The sequence below is a fragment of the Hipposideros armiger genome, unplaced genomic scaffold (assembly GCF_001890085.2).
Source record: "Hipposideros armiger isolate ML-2016 unplaced genomic scaffold, ASM189008v1 scaffold_0, whole genome shotgun sequence".
NCBI lineage: Eukaryota > Metazoa > Chordata > Mammalia > Chiroptera > Hipposideridae > Hipposideros > Hipposideros armiger.
In genome coordinates this window covers 1038132-1060091 of record NW_017731350.1, presented here as the reverse complement: position 1 = coordinate 1060091, position 21960 = coordinate 1038132, and the positions used below count along the sequence as shown (strand labels likewise).

At 46.5% G+C, this 21960-nt stretch overlaps 1 protein-coding gene and 1 long non-coding RNA gene across 2 annotated transcripts in view; one reads left to right on the top strand and one right to left on the bottom strand.

The window, feature by feature from the left end:
• Positions 1-13586, top strand: part of PLB1 (phospholipase B1) — a 91500-nt gene extending 77914 nt beyond the window's left edge. Inside the window, exons 47-53 of the mRNA XM_019658242.1 lie at positions 1315-1380; positions 1909-2003; positions 2663-2744; positions 3715-3819; positions 4353-4448; positions 10596-10670; positions 12273-13586. Of these exons, the coding sequence (XP_019513787.1) occupies positions 1315-1380; positions 1909-2003; positions 2663-2744; positions 3715-3819; positions 4353-4448; positions 10596-10670; positions 12273-12482 (729 nt within the window). The 3' untranslated portion in view covers positions 12483-13586. The remainder of the gene's footprint in view (positions 1-1314; positions 1381-1908; positions 2004-2662; positions 2745-3714; positions 3820-4352; positions 4449-10595; positions 10671-12272) is intronic.
• On the bottom strand, positions 4574-10535 carry LOC109388040 (uncharacterized). Its single transcript, XR_002125166.1, has 3 exons — positions 10410-10535; positions 9736-10028; positions 4574-4718 (listed from the first exon to the last, which is right to left on the bottom strand). It is a non-coding gene; the product is annotated as an uncharacterized LOC109388040 (long non-coding RNA).
• Positions 13587-21960: the final 8374 nt, after the last annotated feature.

Sequence of the window (21960 nt, the reverse complement as noted above, 5' to 3'; positions counted from 1 at the left end):
GGTTCCCGGATTCCAGAAGTGTCTAGATACACCCACACTTCAGGCACTGCTGATGGGCCGCCTCTCAAATGCACACAAATACGTTCTCTGGTATCCAGTGGGTCTCTAGTGGACCCCACCCCATACCTGCTTGCAGTTCCTGCCCCTGTTTTTTGGTGTTTTTTTTGTGGGGGGGGTATAGGATGTCCAGGGGGTGGCTGAAACAATGTGATAAATGGGCGTGGTTCCTACTGGGAACCAGCCCCAACAGGATAGCTGCGGCCGTTCAGTGACATCATGGGTTAACCAACCTCAGTTGCTGGCCTGGGAACCCAACCTTGTTCCTACCATTGTTTCTATAGGGAAACAAGTCCAGACTTACACACTTTTGGAAGTTGTAACTTTTGGAATACATCTCGTTCTAAGTTGAGGATGTTTTGTATTTTATTTGGCCAGAAAAAGGCAGCTGCCATAACTCAGAGGCTGTGGTAGACTGTTTGGCAGTCACAGGATAGGGGAGAGGGGAGTTATTATTCCTTGTGGCTCAGAGAAACAAGCACCGAAGGGCTGATAAGAATTTCCTCCCCCACAAGTTCCATTCCCTCTTCCAGGCCTCTTCCCTCTGTTCTCTCCCTTACTGCCCAGACTCTAGAGGCAGAAGTAACCCAACCCCATGGGGATCTAAATGTCATTGTGTCCTAGACTCACCGGGCTCCAGGAAGCCAGACGTGACCCTGGAGCCTCCTGTGGACACTTGGTATAAGAAAATGCCTCTGTTAGCCCCAGAATACCTGCCCCTTAGGCAAATCGGTTTATACTCCTGAGAGCAATTTTGTGAAGAGGACCTGAAGGCCACCACTCACAGGAAGGGGCTAAACCAACCTCTAGTCAGTCGGGAGATGGGTTAGAGGAGACCCTCGAGCTGAGCCAAAAGGGGTAGTAGGAATTAGGAAGAGGCAGGGGGGCCAGCATGGACAAAGTCCACAGGAAAGAAAGCACAGCCACCAAGGGCACCATTGTGGTTGGAGAAGGTTGAGGCTGGTGACAGGTGGGACTGGAGAGGTGGCAGGGCCCAGCACCTCTCCAGTTTGAGATACCATGGAGCAGAGTGGGGTGGGTATTGTTCTTGGTGTCCAGTAGGGGTCGAGGGATGGTTTCTTACTGGAGACACTGTTCACCAGCAACAAGGGCTGAGCTTCCCAGCCCATCCAGTAAGATCAAAGCCCCTCTGTACCCACTCTGCCACCATCCCAGGGTTTTCTCTATGCTGGGCCTCGCTCTCCTCCTCCTGAGGAAAACCCAGGGGCTGAGGAGAACCCCCTTCTATCTTCACAGGAGGCCCACTCAGCCGGGGAGTATGTTCGGCATCTCCAACAGGCTCTGGACATCCTCTACAAGGAGGTAGGAAAGAGCAGAGGCGCGTTCCTGGGTCCCATTTCCTGCCAGCAACGTGCCTGTCTGCTCCCTCCCTTGGGCTGCTCCCAGGGTGCATGCAGGCCAGGTGTGTTCCGTGAGATGCATGCAGAGCAGACCCCCAGCATGAACGGCACCAGGATGGGAGGAGGCAGAGGCCAAGGTCCTCTGAGGAGGAAATTCTAACTAGATCAGACTGTATCATTTGGCAGCAAAGAGCATACCTCTGGAGCCAGGTGGCCTTGTTTGTAGCCAGGCACCCTGGCTTCCTAGCAATGTGACTTCGAGCAAGTGACGTCTGTTTCCCAATCTATTGCAGAATGTGGGCCAATAAAGAAGAGTCAGTGAGATAGTATAAGTCACGCCCCCTTTCTGGGCCTCAGTTTCCTTATTGGTAAAATTTGGGAGGGGGACGTGAAGATGTAGATGAGCCCCTGGGCTCCTTCCAGCAGCCACTAACGCCTGTCCCCCCAACTCCTGCGGACTAATGAAGCCCACCCACTCTGCTCCCCACAGCTTCCGAGAGCTTTCATCAACGTGGTGGAGGTCATGGAGCTGACTGGCCTGCACCAGGGCCAAGGTGGGAAATGTGACATGCCACTGGCAGCTCAGTAAGTACACAGTCACGGTCCCAGGGTGAGGGCACCTGGGGAGAGCAGGGCTCACAGATGCCAATGATGAGACCATTAAAGACAGAGCAGACCGTTCTGTCCAGAGAACAACATCAGCTATTAGCCAGGGGCTTGGAAAACCATTTGGAATTACCTCTACATTATCAAAAGCCTACTATATACAAGTCACTTCGTTTCTCTGGACCCCAGTTTGCTTTTCTGTAAAGTGAGACAGAGAGGCCAAATGATCCTTAAGGCCCCCCTGACATTGCTTACATTTCCTAACTCCAACTCCAGTGAGTGGTCCCATGTTTGAGAGGCAGCCCAGGGCAATGAGCTTTTAAGACAGCTCTATCTGGCTTCAAATCCTGCTTCTGCCCTTTTAGGAGCTGTGGGGCCTTGCACAAACAACCTAACCCTCTCTGGGCCTTCTACTCCTCACCTGTAAAATCTTCTTGCAAAGTAGATGTGAGGTCTAGAGGAAATGCATGCAAATAGTGGCTTTTGTAGTGTCCTTTGATAGGACTGTCCTTGAAAGCCAGGCTTGGAGCTAAGGTAATAATGTGCAAGATGAGAATTTCTGTTGGGAGGCGGAATTTATTTAAAGCTCAGATGCAACCCCAGCAGGAAGCTGCCCCACTGGACTCCTTGTCTTACAGGAGCAACTGCACTTGCTTTAAACGCTTCCAGGAGAACTCCCTGGAGATGCAAGAACTGAAGAAAGTGAACTGGAACTTCCAGGTAACTCTGCCCCTTTCTCTTCCTGGTCCAGGTGAGAGACCCCTTTCCTCCAGAGCAAGGATTCCAAAGTCAAACATTCAGCAGGGCTTTCCTGAGAGCAAGGCCACTCCCTAAAGGCAGATCATGGACCCTGAAATATTTATCCAGGCGAATTGAACACCAAGGCTGGGGAAGGGAGTGAGAACTTTCAGAAGGGAACCTGGGAGGACTCCCAGCCCCAAGTCAACAGTACTCAGCTCCCAGATGGTACTGTCCCTCACCCAGAGGTGGGAAGGGTAATTTCACTGCCTGTTGGTCTCTCTCCCTCATTAAGAACTTAAGGCTTAGTCCCACCCTACTAAGCCTCCTCTCCCTTGATATGCCCGCCCTGAGCCTTTCTGTAACGTGCCCATCTCATGAACAGAGCATGTCTCCTCACCACGTCCCCTGACCAAACTTCATCCTGCACTTCACTGACCCTAAAGCACTACATGGTTTTGTTTTTTTCTGGTTTTTATCGTCTCCTTTTCCCAGATGGATATTAAGCTCCTTGAGGATAAGCACATCTTGTCTATCCCTTTTAGAGTCCACATTTTGGCACTTAATAAATCCAAAGACTGAATACTCGGCCCTCAAGTTCATAAGGCATTTGGGGAGCTGATGTTGAAAAGCTCCCTACCTGAGCTAGATCTGAACTGGAGCCAGGGTTCTAACTCACCTCTGCATGCAGTGAGAACAGGGGAGGCCTTTGGCCCATGCAGTCTGGTCAGCAGCTCAGACCCAGCCTTACAGAGACGTCAGAGTGGAACTAGGTGGTGCTCCTGCCTGGGTGCAGGTGAAACGGATGCATGCATGCACATTAGAGCAGCCCCTTTAAGTCACCTTTGTCTGGTGGGTTGGCCAGCATCACTACCAGCCCCAGGCAGCAGGACTGGAACCTGTCTGTCCAGCCTTGTCAGCGGGGTTGAACCGCCTCTCTCCCCATTCCCAGAGTGCCGTCTCCAAGTTCTCCTACTGGCACCAGTACCTGCAGCGTGAGGACTTCACGGTGGTCGTGCAGCCTTTCTTCCGAAACACCCTTGTCCCCCTGAACGAGGTAAGCTGCAGGCATTTCTGGGAAGCACGTGTGTAGAGGCTGTATCTTAGGCAGTGTATTTCCTTCTCTACGTGGGCTTTTTGTTTGAACCCTCTCCCTCCAAAAGGACTCCCAAGGGGTGGTTTTTTTTCTGCTTTTCCTCTTCCCCTCCACCCTTTTTTGGAGTATGATTAGAACCTCGAAGTACTTAGAAAGAAAAAGAGAAAATCCACATTGACCAAGATCCTCAGGCATGGCCCTGCTGTTTGCTGGATTGGGATAGAATGGAAAGCTTCCTAAAAATATTATTACTCTTTTTCAACTGTTAGGGCAGGGACGCTGAAGGGAAAGGGGTGAACTGTGGGTAGCTATAATTCATGTCTGTTTAAGAGATAAAAATTCAAAACTTGTGGGAATTTCTCCATCAATATCTGAGCCAGGTGGCAGCAGAGTTAGAAAGGATGAGAGAAGAAATGCCCAGGGTGCCTGCTGGGTCAGGGGCAGGTAGCAGTGTGCGTGTTCCAGGAAGATAATCCCCTTGCCTTCGGTTACAGAGAGGGGGCGCTGACCTCACCTTCTTCTCTGAGGACTGTTTGCACTTCTCAGAACGCGGCCACGCCGAGATGGCCATTGCGCTCTGGAACAACATGGTGAGTGCCGAGAGGGCCTGGGTCAAAGCGGGCAACCCCAAGATGGCGGCCATTTCCCACAACAAAAACCTACTGGCTGCCATTGCTCCTTTCTTCCCAAAACTCAACAGGGCCGCGCACCTCGTTTGTCCTGACAGGTTTAATTCTTTCAGTAATGCCCCAGTACTGTGGGGGGAATAACTTGGTAATCAGATAGACTGGATGAACATAACAGCTTCAACCCCTTACCGTGTGATCTTGGGCAAATGATCTCTCTCTCTCTCTGACCATCTGTAAAAACAATGAAAATGACACAGATCTCAGAAATTTGAGATGTGTGAACAGCACCCAGCACCATAATTAACATTCAACAAATGTCAGCCCCATCCCTCCAGTCTTAACACATCCCCAACTATTATTTCTTTAAACAGCAAAAAGAGCCACCCAGCCTGTTTTCCCAGGCTGCCAGCTATTCTCATCCTTTCTTAAGGTGGTAAAGGGGACCTTATGCAATGAACACACAGCCCAGGGGCTCCAGGGACACCTGGCCTTGCCTCTGCCCTTTATGCCTGGCCACTCACTACGGGGGCAGGCAGCTACATTTGCACAGAGCTTGACTTATCCTTCTGCACAGAGCAAATGAAATGTCTTTCCAAGCCACTGGCTTCTTTTGATCTAGGCTCACTGGGTAACCCAATCCCCAACCTGCACGCTCCCTCATTTCGCCCAGGTTGACTAAACAGTCTATACTCCCGCTCCTTTTACTGCAGTTTCAGGTCTGCTCTGTCTCTGCCAACCACCACTGTGCAAATATTCCCACACCTGTCAACTCATCCAATAGGTCACAATATTGACTTTCTCCTTAGCTGCACCACCTCCTCCCTCTCTAGCAACTTCTTCTTCTCAGAACAGCTTATAAGCAGGTTTTATCCTTAGCCTACTTAATTGCTGACTCTGTCGTTCTCTGCTTTTGTTTTTCTGGTGTTTTCCTCCTGTTGACATCACATTCAGCCTACTCCTAAATCTTCCATCACACTCTGCCAGCCCAGGACTCTGAATTTCAGTTCCCTCCCACCCAACCTCCACAGTCATTTTTTAAAATCCAAGTTGGCACCATTTAACTCATTTCTTTTGTAGGTTTTTGTTCTAAAGTCCAGTTGGCCCTTCAGTGGCTGAGTCATGCGACTTCATTGCTTTTAAAATCCTCCCCAAAGAATGGGCATCTATGCACAGTCCCATTTATCCCCCCGAGATCTCGGATATAGAGCCCTTGCATCATGCCAACTTTCGTGATCATCTTCTTACTGGAATTTCACCCTACAGTGGCATAAAATAAATAGGCCATTAGAAGTAGAAGAAAGCTCTTAGAGGTCATCTAGCCAGAGGGCCCTGTAACTAAACTACAGAGACAGGAAGCAATTTGCCCAGGATCACACAGCCAGTTAGTGGCAGAGCAGGCATTAGAACCCAGGTCTAATTGCCTAGTGTCCTGGACACAGCACCACCTGGCCTTCCTGCTCCCAACCAGATAAGCACATATGTAACCGCTGAATTCATGTCTCATAATTAGAGTCCTATGACATAGTGTCTGCAGGCTTTGGCTGACACTCCCAGGGTATCCTACTGTGGCAACAAGGACACTTTCAACTTTTCATCTCCTGCCCGCCCTCCCTTAACAGTTTACACCTCCTCCAGAGACTTTTGCAAAGCCAGAAACACCAGCAGTACCAGGAAACGCTTTTCCTTTTCTTTCTTTGGTCTTTTTCTAAACAGCTTTTCCTTTTTTTCTGATGCCTCTTCCTCCACTGCTGGCTGCTCCCTCCTGTGGAAATCCCACTCTCACCTAATATTTGCATCTCCCCAGGTGCTGGGTGACAACCTAGCCTCCTGATTGGTGTCCCTGTCTCCAGGTTTAAAGCCCTTAGAACAGCCATTCTCTGCTCTGGCTGTAGAGTAGAACCATCTGGAGGCTTTACAAACAATTCATGCCTGCAGCCACTTTGGAAAACACTTTGGCACATCTACCGAAGCTGAACATGTATTTCCTGTAGCCCCAAAACTCCACTCCTGGGACCCCATTAGGAAGGAACACACAGGTTCACCAAAAGATTATAAAAGAATTTTCAGAGCAGCACTATTCATTATCCCCAAACGTCCAGCAACAGGAGAATGGATAAACAAACTGGCACATTGATACAATGGAACACTTTCAACAACGAGAACAAACAAACCAACAAATGCAGCAATATACAAAGGGTGCCAAAAATATATATACACATTTTAAGAAAGGAAAAAAGCTATTAAAATTGTAATACTCAATATATACCAATAACAAAAGATTAATACAAGTCATGTTTGACTTCTGCAGTTACAAGAGGTGCTCAAAGTGGTTACCATCAGCATCCAGATGCTTCTGATTATGGCGAACTACTGCTTGAGCAATGCTGACCAAAGTGTCCACTTGTACACATTTTTTTGGCACCTCCAGTATATCAATTTAAAAAACAAGCAAATTAACCTATGGTCGTATTGGGGGGTTAACTGTACTGGAAGAGGGTAGCAGGGGGGCCCTCAGTGCTGATAATATCCTGTTCCTTGATCGGGATGCTGGTTACATGGGTATGCTCACTTCATCACAATTTATCATCTGCTCACTTATGACTTGTACATGTTACTTTATGTGTTAGCGTCAATAAAAAGTTTACTTAAACAAAACAAAACAAAACACCAGTGCCTGGGCCTCATCCCTAGAAATTCTGACTTAGTCAGGAGTGGCACCTGGGTTTAGTATGTTTTCAAAGCTCCTCAGGTAACATTATTCAGGATTTGCAAACCATTGCCTGAGATTTATGCCCCACAGGGCAACCACAATAGTCGGCAGAAATGAAAATCTGACCAAGTCACAACCTGCTTTCAAATTTCCAAGGCCTGCTTCTCCCAGAGGGAGAAAGGCCAGGCCCCGGAACACACCAGGCCTTCTGGGACTTGGCCCCATTTAACCTGGCCCGCAGCTGCTCCCCCGCCCTCTGATTTGCGCTTAGCAATCTAATAAGGAATGCAGTTTCCTGTGCCTCCCATGCTGTCTCTGCCTCTGTGTGTCTGCTCTCGCTAATCCCCTTTTCTGGGACTGCCCTTCCAACCTGCTTCTCCTGGTTAACTCTTATTCATCTCAACACTCAACTCCAGTGCCAGTTCCTACAGGAAGCCTTCTCTGAATCCTCAGAGCGGTCTAGAGGCCCACTCAACCCCATTGCACACTGTCCCAGTCCTGTCATTTGGCTGGCACTTTGTTGGCGTCTGGCTTAAGAAAGGTGAGTTCTAGGGAGAAGCACCCCATTTCCTGTGGCCAGCCCCAGGCCTTCTCGGGCCCCGAGCTTCTCCTCTCAAGTCTCCGTGATTCCTGTTCATCCATCCACTCACTCAACAACTATTTACTGAGTATCACTATGTGGTGAGCACTGTCCCAGGTGCTAGGGGGACGTAGCAGTGAAAAAGCATGTCCCTGTCTTAATAGACATTACACTCTAGTGTGCAAGAGACAGATAAAAACCCAAATAAACTAACAAGGTAATGTCTGACCACATCAGGGCTTAAACAAAAATAAAGCAGGGTGATGTGACAGAGTAATGGTGGGTAGGAAGGAGGCCTCCTGAAGAAGTGACATGTGCACTGAGAGAGCTGCCAGGCACGCAGAGCTCTGGGCTAGAGTGTTGCAGGCAGAGGAAACAGGACCTGTGTGGGCCTGGTGTCAGAAATGAGCTGGAAGTGACTGAGAAACCTAAAGGCTAGTGTGACTGGAGGGAAGTGGGCGGGGTCAGAGGTGAGCAGCGGCTAGTCCTTGGATGGCTTTCGACAGGACAGGCATATGACCTGGTTTACCCTCTGGCTGATGTGTAGCGATGGACTGGAAGGTGGCAAGAGTGGAACTGAAAAGACCATTAGGGGGCTGCTGGAGCCCGGTTCAAAGACGAATGTGGCTGGGGCTAGAGTGATGGCATAGAGGAGAGAAGTGGTCAGACCCGGGATCTGTTTTAGACTCACTGATGGATGAGGTCAAAGAAGAATAAAGGATGATGCCTCAGTTTGGGGTTGAGGAAATTGGATGGATGTTTGAGGTTGCAGAGAGAAATAGGCTAGGTCGGGAAAATCAAAGTTCCCTTTTGGATTTGGTAAAGTGTGATGTGTCTTCCAGACATCCACCTGGAGTTATCAGGTAAGCTGTTAAATATAGTAGTCTGGAGCTCAGAGGAGTTGGTTAGGGATGGGGATTTCAGAAAAAAATGTGGGGATCATCAGCACAGAGGTGAAATGCAAAACCACAGGATTAACGGGGAGTTCCTAGAGAAAGAATAAGTGGGAAAGAGTGTAGGACCAACTACCAAGCCCTAGGATATTCATTCCAACTTTTGACACCAGCAGCAGAGGAGGAGCAAGTGGGGAGAAGGGAAGCAAGAAGAATGCCATGTCCAGGGAGTCAAGAGAAGTATTTTGAAAGGGAGGCATCAACTCTGACAAATACTGCTGGAAAGTCAAGCAAGACAATGACATAAAAGGGACCATTGGATCTGGCAATATGGAGGCCACTGGTGACCTTGATCAGAGCTTCAGTCAAGTGATGGAGACTGAAGTCTGATTAGAATGGGTTTCAGGGAAAAGGAGAGGTTGGGAAGTATAGTCAGTGACCACAAACAACTCTTCTAAGAGTTATAAAGAGCAATGGCGAAGGTGCTTAGAGGGGATGAGACCCAGGGGAGGACGGTGAAAGGATGGGAGATAGAGTAGGTTGTGCTCTGACAGCAAGGAGCCAGTAGAAAGGGAGAAACGCATGCAGTCATGAAACCCATATAATCTTTACCTTTCTCTGCCCCAACTGCACTGGGAATCAGCCAACCTGACCGTTAGCATCCATCTTTCACTAGGTGGTTCTGTTACATAGTGCTCAGTAAAAATAATACTATCTTATATATGTAAGCCTCCCCTGCTCACACATGCTTTCATTTCTTCTCATTTGAAGCTCACAACAACCCGATGCGGAGTTGTCAAGACAGGGTTTAGTGCCCAGCCCCTAACCTTGGAGACAATTAAGGAGCCTGCCTAGCACCACACAGGTCATTATCAGCAGAGCCAGGACCCCAGCTGATGTGCCCACTGGTGTTCTGTCCACTTACCACGGTGTCTATCCCAGGGCCAGAGCAGCCCTCCCTCCTTTAATTATGTTACTAAGGAACATGTATAAAAGGCTAAAACAACAAAAGGGAGATCATGGATTAGGTGTGGTCATTAGCTGGCACAGTGTACTTTCACTTACCTCATAGGTAGTACCTGGGGGTCAGGAGCTGATGAGGTCAGGAACAGGCAGAGATGCAGATTAGAAGATAGTGCAGGCCAGATGTTCAGGAGAGAATCTGAATAGGTGAGAGTGCCAGGCGTCCATCCTTGGTGCTGGCCACATGTCAGGAAGCAGGCTACTTGCTCAAGATGCTGAGAGGAGAGGGTACAGCAGCTTCCAGCTTATTCAGAGGGCCCCAGGATCAAAAGCATTAAGCAGAACATCTCTGAACCACACTTGCTCCCAGGAATGTTTTGAGTAAACCTTTTCATCTATGGAAATAACATACAAAGGAGCTGAAGTGAGAAAACTCCGATTCCTTAAGGTTGACAAGCCAAGTGTAGTAACGGTGTCATGGTAACCAACGTTTTCAAAGTTTTCCTGAAATTGACTAGCCCTACGCACTTCAAGAAGTTGGTAAATATAATTAACACCATTTTATAAAATTGAAAATGCAGAGAGTTTGCAATTACAGCCACCCACAAGGGAAGCAGGAAGTAGAGGCTCTGGAAGCAGGAAATAGAAGCTCTGGGCTCTGCCCTTCCCCTCACTGTGGCCTCTGGACTGGTCACCCTCTCCTGGGCCTCAGTGTCCCTCCTTAGTAAATTCAGAACACAGACTCAGTGGCCCACCCTGCTCAGAACGGCTCTGACCTGTCACCCTGTGAGTGCGAATCGGGTCCAGCTCTGGCCTTGGGGCTGTTGGCGTCTGCCGTGGGTCTTGCTCCTTTGCTAGTTTCAACCTTACAAAAGGAGGAAATCTGGTGTCAGATACTCCTCCTAACAGGGCGGTCTCCCCCTGCTTTGGGAGTAATCAAGGTTTCCTTTTTCTCTCCACAGCTGGAACCAGTGGGCTATAAGACGACCTCCAACAACTTCACCTACAGCCGAACCAAACTCAAGTGTCCCTCTCCTGTGAGTTAAGTCCTGCCTGTCCAGTGTGGAACAGATGCTTGGGGGAGGGGTGGAGGGCAGAGGTGTGATATAGCACTTGGAGATCCAAAAATCCCCTGGGAGGCTTTGTCATCATGCACCTTCACTCACTGCCACCATTCTGCAGTCTCGCCTCTCTCCTCATTGCTCCTGATGCTTCTCAGCTCCTCTGAGTGTGGGCAGCCATGAGTGAGGGAAGAGAAAAAGCAGCAGTCTTACTACAGTGGGAAGAGGCACTCACAGGAGGCAGATAGCACTGGCCAGAACCTTGAGTCAGCCTCTACCCCTGAGGGGTCTGAGTCATCCTGTGTCATAAACATGGTTGAGGAGTTCTCTCATGCCAGACATGCTACTAGGAAGGGGGGGTGGGGGGGCGGGGTTGGGAGGCAGAGAAATAAGACACCGAGTCTGCCCTGTGAGCCTGCAGCCTCCTGCCTCCCTTTCCACCACTGTCATCTTCCAGGCCCTTATTGCCCTCACTTAGACCGCGGAAAAATGCCTAACTTGCTCCCCAGCTCTCCCCTCTCCCCTCTCCATCTATCCCATAATCTCTGCCAGACACAGAGCGGCCCACCTGGAAGTAGCTCCAAGCTTGCCAAGACTGCTTGAAACGCTTTCCCGGTCCCTGCTGCCCACTGAAGAGCGTTCAGATGGGAGGCACCTTCCTTGATCGCCTTAGACACTGTCTGCCCCTGGAGAATGGAGCTGATTCTCAGACGAGCCCCACGATTGCCCACATCTGTGCTTTTACTCCTGCCATCTGCTCCTCCTGGAGGGTCATCCCCCACCTCCATCTATAAAACATTTTCACATCCTTCCCGGTCCAGATGTCGCCCTCTCTGGGCTACTCTTTCCCCTTATCTCACCCTACCGATCCTGCCCCAGACACACACCTGCCTTGGTTTCTCTTTTCTGTTTACACCTCTCATAAGACACTGGCTCCTTTGTGATGTGATTATTTCTCAACACGTCTTATCTCCCTGACTGGACAATGAGAGATGTCCCATCTTAACCCTCAGTTACTCTCCCAGCTCCCAGCACAGGGCTGCACACAGCAGGCACCCAATTAGCGTTCAGTGAGAGGGAGGAAAGAATCGGGGTGGCAGGCCCCAATGCCTCCTCTCCCAGCCCTTCCCATTTTGGATTCTCCAATCTACTGCAGAAGCAGCTGTCCTTCCGCACGGAACTTCGCTTCTCCCCAGGCCCTCCTGGAAGGGAGGATGAGCACAGTTGTCCAGGTGTGGCCTAGAGGAAACAGAGGCGAGATCTCTGCCAGCTCCCTAGGACTCTCTCTCTCCCATTGGTCACCTATCAGTTCCCAATCTTTCAAAATTGGATTGACAGGAAAGGAGATGCTGGTGAGACAGCACAAGGAGGTTTTAGCTGGGTATCGACCACTTTGGATACCCCTTTCTTCCTGCAGAGGATCTGGGCTCAGTCTAGGTGAAGGAGCTTTACAAACAGATGAGCTGTGGAAATGTGCAGTTTTTGTAGCATCTCTGGGATGGGGACTCAGCGAGCCTCAGGTGGGCAGATGGATGCTTTTCCGAGGCCCTTCACCCCTGACGCTCTTCTCCTCCGCAGGAGAGCCCTTACCTCCACACCCTGAGGAATAGCCAGCTACTCCAAGACCAGGCTGAAGCGGACCCCAATGTGCTCTCCTGGGCTGTGCCAGTGGCAGCAGGAGGTGGCGGCCTCATAGTTGGAGTCAGTGCTGTGATGGCATGGAGAGCCTTGAAAGGTCGTCGGCAGAGGGAAAATCCTCCAATAGGCCTGAATACTATGAGCTTCTAGGCCCGCCAGCCGTGTGTTTACACTCATCCTCCATTCCCCAACCATACTCCTTACCAGCCCTCTACCTCAGCCACCCCTGACCACCACAGAGAGCACTTGTTTCAGCACCTGGTAACCTAGGAAGCCAAAGGGATAATCAAGACTTCCTGGGGCCTGGGGCCTATGCTCCTGGAATTGGCAAATTTAAATAAAGGCCAAAGCCATTTTGTTCTTGGGTCAACCCGCTTAAAGCTCTCGCCTTCCATCTGTTGTGTGGTACAGGTGTGGGGGCTGGAGACTTTCATGTCCCGTCTCAGCCAGAGCTGCCCTAGTGGTAGCCGAGCATAGCCCAGAACGGCCCCCACCAGGCTCCAGCCCAGCACTGGAGGAGCATATATGTCCTCGGTCACCAAACCCACTGTTTCAAAGGTGGGAAAAACAATGGTCACGAGGTGGTGGCTGGAATTTTGGAGTTGGCTGGCCACCATCCAGTACAATCCAACACATACCTGTTGCACACCTGTTTTGTACCCAGGACAATGTAGAGCCTTGTGCTACCTCTGTGCATGGCACAGCCTGGCCAAGAAACCAACTCTTTCACAAGACAAGAAGCTCGGTGACTGTGTGTGATTCAGTGCTGGGGCATTGATGGGTAAATGTGTCTGATTGCTTTCAAAACTAGGGGGAGTTCCTTGGGAAAATTTCCTGGAACAGAGAAATTTTCAAATGTCATTTTAAAAAAAAGAAATTAAAAGGATTGGGGCATAAACACTTCCCATATCCTCAACCTGATTTTCTCAAGGTACCAAATTTAGGAAACACTTCCCCTTTCTCCTTTACCAGGCTGCTGAGAGAGGCTGATAATACCAGCTACACTCCTTTAGCTCCTGCTAGAGGCAAGGCCTGGAGCTGGATGTCTTACACAGTCCCTCTTTTATTCTGCACAAAAACCCAGGGAGGGGGTGATGAAACGTTTTGAAAATAGAAGTAGTGGTTGCACAACATTGTGAATGCACTCCATGGCCCTGACGATTCATGTTAAAATGGCTAATTGTATGTCGTGTGAATTTTACCTCAATAAAAAGCAAACAAAAAAAATCCATTACCATCAGCATTCTAAGTACCTCTCTGACCCCACAGCTTGGGATGACAAAGAATGTGAGTTCGAATCCCAGGTATACTATTTCAATGTGTGGCCTTTGGAGCAAACCCCATCACCAGCCTGAGCCCATGTCTCAGATACTTCATCTATAAAACTCAGAGTACCCATTTTGCCTGCCTCTCACAGCACTGCTAGAAAACAAGAAACGTATATAAAAATGCTCAGTAACTCAAAATACTGCAAACATGAAAGCGGGTTGCTTTCTCCTCTGTGGAGAGTTGAGATAGGGTCCAGACTGTGAGGGAAGTGGAGAGGTCCGGAGGTGGATGTGGGAACCTAGCACTACCATGTGGAGAAGACTTCCTGCCTTCCTCTCATAAGGTTCCTCATCTTATTTCTCTTTGGTAAAACAGAATAGAGTCCCCAGAAGACTTAGGTTCCATCCCAATGTTCTTCCAGCTTCAGTTTCTGTTTCTGTACAATGGGGACAACATGCCTGCCTCACTTCTTCCTATGGATTAAAACACATAGTGACTGAATTACGCATGTCCTCAAGAACCGCCACATGCCAGCTTGTGCTCCTGGCTCACCATCGTGTAACAACAAAGGGAACTGATTAAATCCAGGGGTTCACCCGCCACCCCTGTGATACTCAAGTTTCTATTCCTCCAATAGCTTCCTCTTCAAAGAATCATGGAATTCATAACCACGAGTCCCCTCGGTCGGGGTAGGAATTTACGCTCCCTGAGTAATCCAGGAGTCCCCAGTCTGAAAAACTAACAACAACAAAAAGTGATCCCAGGATGGTAACCAAGGAACACTTGGCAGAAACAAAGAGAAATCCTGCCTGGAAGGACATAAACTCAAGCTGGGCCCCGAATTCCCACCAAATATATGCTAAAAATCCCAAAATTTAAAACACGTGAGACTACCTACTTGAACCTGGTGGTAGTATATATGCATTGGCTACGTGCCATGTCCTGTACCTACAGGAAAATGTTCTGTCAAGTTAGGATGATCCCCACAGCCACACCATAAACGAAGCCATCAAATCTGGAGAAAGCTACGCTCCATGGTCCTCTCCATAGAGGCTTTTGAGTTCCAAAGAGATTCGTGTGGATTGAATTTGGTCAAAAACCTTCATAAAGAACATGGAACTTTAACGGAGCTCTGAAAGTTGGAGAGGTGATTTGGTCAGAAGCCAAAAAGAATGGGGTTTTGGAGACCAGGAAAACTTCATCTAAGCAGAGAGATGAACACGAGCATGGTATGTATAGGGGACAAGAAAACTAGAAAACAGGAGGATGGATGAGCCAGATACAGCTGGATTAGAGGGACACTATGGGAAGAGCAAGGTGTCGAGAGAGATTATATTGTTATAATGGTTGTAACATCAGACTGCATTGTATTTGGGACTATAAATGTTATTGGGAAAAGATTAGTACAAGGAAAAATAATGCCAAGAAAAGCTGACAGAGTGCTTACACTGTGACATGCATGGTGGTGCACAATAATTAAAACTTCTACTTCCCTATTACCATCCCCTTTTTACAGAGGAGAAAAACCGAGACTCAGAGAAGAGGTAACTGGCCCACAGTTATACACTTTCATTACATAATGGGACACTCATCAAAATAGTGTCCAGGGTAAGGGTAGCCCCCAAACATAAAACAGGTGATTCCATCAGTGAATTGGGCCAAACTGAAAATGAATGTGGTATAAAATAAAAATCTAGAAAAGGAGGGTATTGTCTTCACAAGTCTGTGATAGCACCGTGAGTTCCTCTGCTTTCTCAATTGGTCTGAAGAACTCAGCCATCTCTAGTTAATAAGCTACGATTTAAAAAAAATTAACTAAAGGGACTAAGATTTATTTTACTAGAATATATGTGGAGTTAGAGCAGCAGGCAAACCTTTTAATTAGAAAAGAAAAATGAAGGGCCGGCCGAGTGGCGCGTTGGTTAAGAACTGGCTTGGGATGCCAGAGGGCCCTGGTTCGGATCCCACAATGAGGGCCAGTGACACCGTCCTCCACAGCTAAGATGCTGAACGGCAGCTCGACCTGGAGCTGGGCGGCTGTGGGTTGCCGGGGACGGCGTAGGCTGCAGTCTCCTGCTGCCGTGGGCTGCTATAAGCTACCATGTGTAGCCGGCAGCCAGTGTGAGCGGCCAGCAGCCTCCATGAGCGGCCATCCAGAAGCCTGCGACTGATCTGCCTCGCCCGGGAAGAGCGCAATGATGGTGCCAACTTGGGCCAGTGAAGCAGCGTCCTCCACAACTAGACTGAAGAACAAAAGGACANCGGGAAGAGCGCAATGATGGTGCCAACTTGGGCCAGTGAAGCAGCGTCCTCCACAACTAGACTGAAGAACAAAAGGACAGCAACTTGTCTGTTCCCCCTCCCCCAATTCCCCAGCGCTGTTCCCCTCCCCCAATTCCCCAATAAAAACTTTAAAAAGAAAAAGAAAAATGAAGAAACAATCACTGTGAAAACCAGTAGACAACAAATGGCAGGATTAGACCCACCTTTTACATAAGTCTTAGAACTGTATTGAAGACAGCCTATAAGTATGTTTAGAAAGATTACAGACAAAAGGAGTGTAAAACAGAAGACAAGAATAAAGCATTATTTTGAAAAATAAAGGCAGATTTGTGAAAGAACTAACAAACAAATAGTACTCCTGGAAATCAAATATATTGGCATTACAGAAAATTAAACTTCAGTAGATGTGTTAAGTAACAGCTTAAACACTTAGTGAACCAACATTTCCTGTGTATTTACTGTATGCTGGGCATTGTTTTTAGCAATAAGCCTGTATTACTCATCAATTCTCACAACAGCCCAGACGCGTACTACTATTACCCCAATCTTACAGAGAAACTAAAGCAGAGTCTATGTCTTTTCAGTCTTTTCGTAAGAACTAAACGCGGTAAAAACAATAGTTTAAAGGTATTCAGTAATTAGCTCCCTTCCTCTATCAGTAGTAAGTAAATCCAATAGATTATTCAAGGGGCTTTGTAAAGCAGCTGTAGTAACGAAAATATATTTGGCACTTTACAGTTTACAAAGCACTTTAATATATTCTCATTCGATCTTCACCACAAACTTGGAAGCAAAGTATTAAGAAACATCCCAAACTTGGAATGACCCTATTTCTTCAACCATAATAAAACAGGGATAATGTCTACCTTCAAAGGCTGTCAGTGGATTAAATGAGAAAATGTATGAAAGGGTTTGGCAGAAGAGGGGCTTGATAAATAGGAGCTGTAACAATTCTCATCTCCTGTGAGCAACCTGGGCTGAAAGTGTGTCTGTGAGTCCTGCTGTCCTCACTCTTGGCAGTGTGTTGCCTATTCTGGTTCTCCATGTATTTGAACATAAACCTAGAATAAAATTATTGGTCCAACAGAGGCTCACCCTCATGCTGGTACCTAAGAGGAGACCCCTCCTTTGGCTGGAATAACAAAAGGCGGCAGCTGTGGGTTTCACGCTCTGAGGTGAACAGGGCAGCTCCAGGGCTTGCCTGGACTGTTCCTCTCTGAGCAGTATTAAATTCAATTTTGAATTGTCTGCCTTTACTGATATCCCAAAAGGCTGACGAAGGAAGAGAGGCTGATGGTGCAGCCTCCTTTCAAATGCTATCATCTTGGGTGAGCCCTAAACCTGGGGAACATCTCAGGGTCCAGGACACAAGGGAGGGGCAGGCTCTCACCACCTACTTGCCCCCAAGTTACCTGGGAGGCAGCTGCTCTCTCTGCCCACTCTGCCAGGGGACCCTGTAATATAACAAAGTCTGGTTTTCGTTTATTTCTAAACCTGATTTCAAAGGTAAAAATGGGCCTGGGGTCCAATGCAACTGCAGCGGGAACAAGTTCCCTAGGCCAGCCCTCCCCAGGAGCGCCCCATCCTGGCCTAGATGCAGGACTGGCTATCCTACTGGTGGGTCCAGTTCAAAATTAAAACACATGGCCCCTTGTTGAAACTTATCAAGAATTTTAAGACAGTGACAGCAGAGCATTAAACGAAGCGTAGGGCCCTTCTGAGCGTGGGGCGCTGTGTGACTCACAGGTCATATGCCCACAAAGCTGGCCCTGCCTAGGTCATTCAGTGTTCTGCTCTCTCGAAAGCCGGAGGGACAGGCCATCACCACACCATTGTTCCCTGTCTATAGGGAGAGGAAAGGAGGCAGCCAAGGGGTGTCAACCCCCTAGAGAGGAAGGCACCCGGGACCTGTGGCAGAGCCTAGGATGACCTGCCTACAGGGAGACCTACAGGGCAGTTTGTTTTTTTCCACTTGCTGGAAAAATAGCTGAGAATATATATCCTGTGACCAACAGATCGATGATAATGTCATTATATATAGAGGTTCAATTTTGACCTTTCTTTTCCATTTCTATTTTTGTAACTCGTTTTACCCAGCAGGTGACATGATCAGGATGTCTTTGGGTCTGAAGTGCCCTGGGGAGACAAGGAAACTTAAGCAGTTCCCAGAATTGTCCCCCAGGGCAGCCCTCCTTCTAGAAGGTGGCATAGGGACCTGTGAAACCAGCCCAGGCACTGGTATTATATCTCATAAGGCTGTTGTGAGCATGTGGGAAGGGCCTGGGTATAAAGCACAGAGCGTGGCCTGGCACAGAGGGGACACTCAATACATTTAACTACTACTAGTGTTATTCAGTCAAAGCTCCTCAGTTTTCATATTTTATTTGATTGCTTTTGTTGCTTATTTATTTATTCAGTCTTTTTCCCCCTGAGTTGATAATTATGTTGTTTCTATGACAGAAACACTGATCAATAAATGTCTTCATTCTTTCAATCTGTCTGTCAGCCAGCCAGCCTATGGAACTGAGACTCATTATCATGTGTCTGTCCTGTGTAAGCCACCGGAAAACATCAGTGAGGATGACACAGGTCACCTCCAAAGGTTTCTCAGTCTGCTGTAAGGATCACCATGCTTTTTGATTATGTACCTATCTCAGCAAACAACGTTAGCACGTAGTTCCCAATATAGAGATGATTATTTACAAATTATGTATATGGATGGCTGTGCTAATATATAAATCACAAAACATTGACAAAAATAGAAGTTTTTAAAGAACAAAATAAAGCTGAAATACAGTTTTGCTCCTGTTAAAATAGTAATAATATTTTGGGGGAGGAGAGCATTTTGATTGAATATGTTTCACTACTTTCTACAATAAAATCTCGATATAAAGCTTTGTAACACAATGATTCATAGGTCTGGTCTCAGGTTAATTTTGTTCCTAAACTTGCTTCCAAAGGCTATCATAGCTATTAAAAAAAAAAAAAAAGGATTCCTCAAAACCACAGGTAGCTCCAAATAGAAGAGGCAACTTCTTGGTTGTGCTTTGTTGGTTGTGTTAACTAAATCATGATTGTCATTCAGTTATACAAAGACTTTTGTTGAAATGTCACTAGTAAAAAATACCCTTCTCCCTGATTTTAATCTTTCTTTTTTATTTAACAAACTAATTGGAACTTGTCCCATTTTTCACAAATGGGTTCACATCTCACTGATGCTCTTCCTTCTGAAATTTTAAAAACAGGTTTTAAAAGTTTACTTCTTGGGCCGGCTGAGTGGCTCAGTTGGTTAAGAGCTTGCTCAAGAGTGCGAGCTCTGAGCAACAGCGGTTCGATTCCTGGCCCGAGCTGAGTTGTTGCTGAGCTGCCAACAGGTGGCAGGATGGCTCAGAAAAAAAAAAAAAAAGTTCTTAGTTGTTTTTATAATTTACAGATATGAGAGTTTTTCTAGATGAAGCTCATCATTGTCAGCTGTAGAATCATTTAACAGTAGCAATATTCCCAAACATCTCTTTTCAAAATCAACTCTCTCCCCACCTTTGTTTTTAAAAAACACCTTTTCCACCACACTACACAAGTTACTTTCAAAAAGTAATTACTTCTCCTTTTCCATGAACTGAGGTATTTTTTCCTAAAATATTTACTAGGTGGCACACTCCTGACACCAGTTGTCATCCTAGAAAAGGTCAGGATGAGCTTTTAGTTTGAAACTATTGTTTGTTGATTTTTTAAAAATGCATAATTCATCTTCAAGCTTGGTGGCTCTTACAAACACATTGCCAAAATACGTTCATGGTTAACTGCCCATCTCATTACAAAACATTGTAAGGATTCTATTACACTTCAAAGTCTTGTTCTGTAGCAATTACTATATTGATGATATCTTATTGCATTTTGGGCACTCCTGGCTTTGCTGCAATAGTTCGCCAACAAATGATACAGTGAAAGAATTTCACTGACAGTGCTAGATTTCCATTCTTACCAAGGAATCTTTTTATTTGGGTTCTGTACTAGTGAGGACATTTTCAGTTTCTCCAAAGTATTGTTTTTATAAAAGAAATAATTTTCTGTTGAGAATATGTCTTCAATGGTACATTTTTCTTTTAATGGTACACACACACACACAAAGCAACTGTATGTATGAGAATATTTCATAACTGAAAAAATCCAACAAATGCCATAGGCTAAAACATGCTAGGTTACTTATCTATATTTTATCCAGGTGCCCAATGCTTCATAATTTGTTCTAACATTTAGCAATGTTTTCTCTGCATCTTCCAATAGCATGTGCAGGCAAGTACCTATTCTTTTTGTGCTGTGTAATTGCCCTTGTTTTATTTTAGTCATTATGGCATGTGGTTCTTTGCCTCTGCTAGTAAGAAAACTAAAAAAAAGATAGGAAAAGCCTTTAAACGTTTATCATTAAGTTTAGTTAATTTTGTGAAGTGTTGAATTCAGAACCTATGATTTCAAACACCTCTTTTAAAAAGTATACTAGTTTGTTGACATGTACCAAATGCATAGTTTTCAAATGTCTTGCTAACCCATATAGCTTCATATCATTAGCTTATATCTGAATGCACCATATACACTAAAGGAGGGTCTTATTATTTCTGGGGATATAAATCCATATCCAATATAGACTTCTTGATAATTTCAATGTTTTATCTTCTTGTCAGATGTGATTAGATCATCATCGTTTTTATTTTATGATGTGGCTAAGAGCTCTTACCGGCAGAGAACTGTCAGCTCTGCCATTTTTCTTATTGCTTTAATTTATCTGACAACTTGTTGTCAGATAGACTTCAATTCTGATTCTATTACTTACTAACTCCATGACCTTGGAGGATCGTTATCACAGCATGTTGAAAGGGAACAAGTGAGCAAAGGGCCACTTCCAATCCCTCTGTTTGGATCTACCCTGCCACTCTTGGAAAACCTCCCATACTGTGACATGTGACACTCGAATGAGAGTGTCAGGTTCAATCCACAAATAAAATATTAACCAAGCTAATGTCTTCTTTCTAGGTTAAAACTTGCATATAAGTAGAAATTTTAATATTTTATTCCCACACTCTAATAGATCATCCTGTATACTTCCCTTTGGGGATGGGTCCCCAACTGAAACGTATTGTATCCCAGGGAGCAATTTATCAAAGTACCAGTTATCACTATAATCCATCATTCTAACACTCTTGCAACCCAGCATGCTTTCCTCAGTGAGAGGGAAATGTCCTGAAGTTAAAGCTGGACTGCTGAATGGGGCATGACCATGGAGTGTCCCATGGTGGCGGGGGCAGGGTCTATCCTGGGTAGTGGATGTGAACAGTTAAGAAGTACTGGGCTAGATGAAGAAACAGACATGCAGACAAATGTAGTGAATGCTATCATAAAGGTGCATATGAGGACCCACGTGAGACAGAATGAGAAATTGAGAAAGATTTCACACTAGAGGTGAAGGGACCTTTTAGGGAATATTAACAAAAGAAGACTGGAATTTCAATGGGAGGAAGAGCAACAAGGGCAGAGGTTCTGGTATCTGCACAGAGTTATGGAATAAATGGCAAAATGTTTGGGAAACGTGGCGATATTCAGAGGTACTGGAAGCAAAATTGGTTTCTATTAAGGACGTAGGCTGTGCCTTCCTCACAGTAAAGTGGTGCAGTGTTTTCTTAAAAAAGAATGAGACATTTTTCTTTTTAAAATTTCCTTGGTGAGTAATGAGTCCTAGCACTTAAATCTGGGAAATTGTGATGAAACTTGGAAGCCACGCTAAGGAGCTGGACTCAGCCCAGGATGCATTTGACAGTATCGTAGAGAAAGTAGGGAAGGACTTTTTTAAATTAGAGGAGTAGCATGATTCGATACCTTCCACAGCATACTTGAGGAGATGCTCAAACACAGTCCAAGTTCCACTGACGTCAGAATCACTTGGAAAGTTTGTTAAAATGCAGATTCCTGGGCCCCGCTCCAGATCTTCAGAGTCAGAATTTCCAGGGATGCAAACAGACAGCAGTTTGTATTTCAACAAACTCTCCAGCTAAATTTTTTTCCTTCATTCATCTATCATCCCACT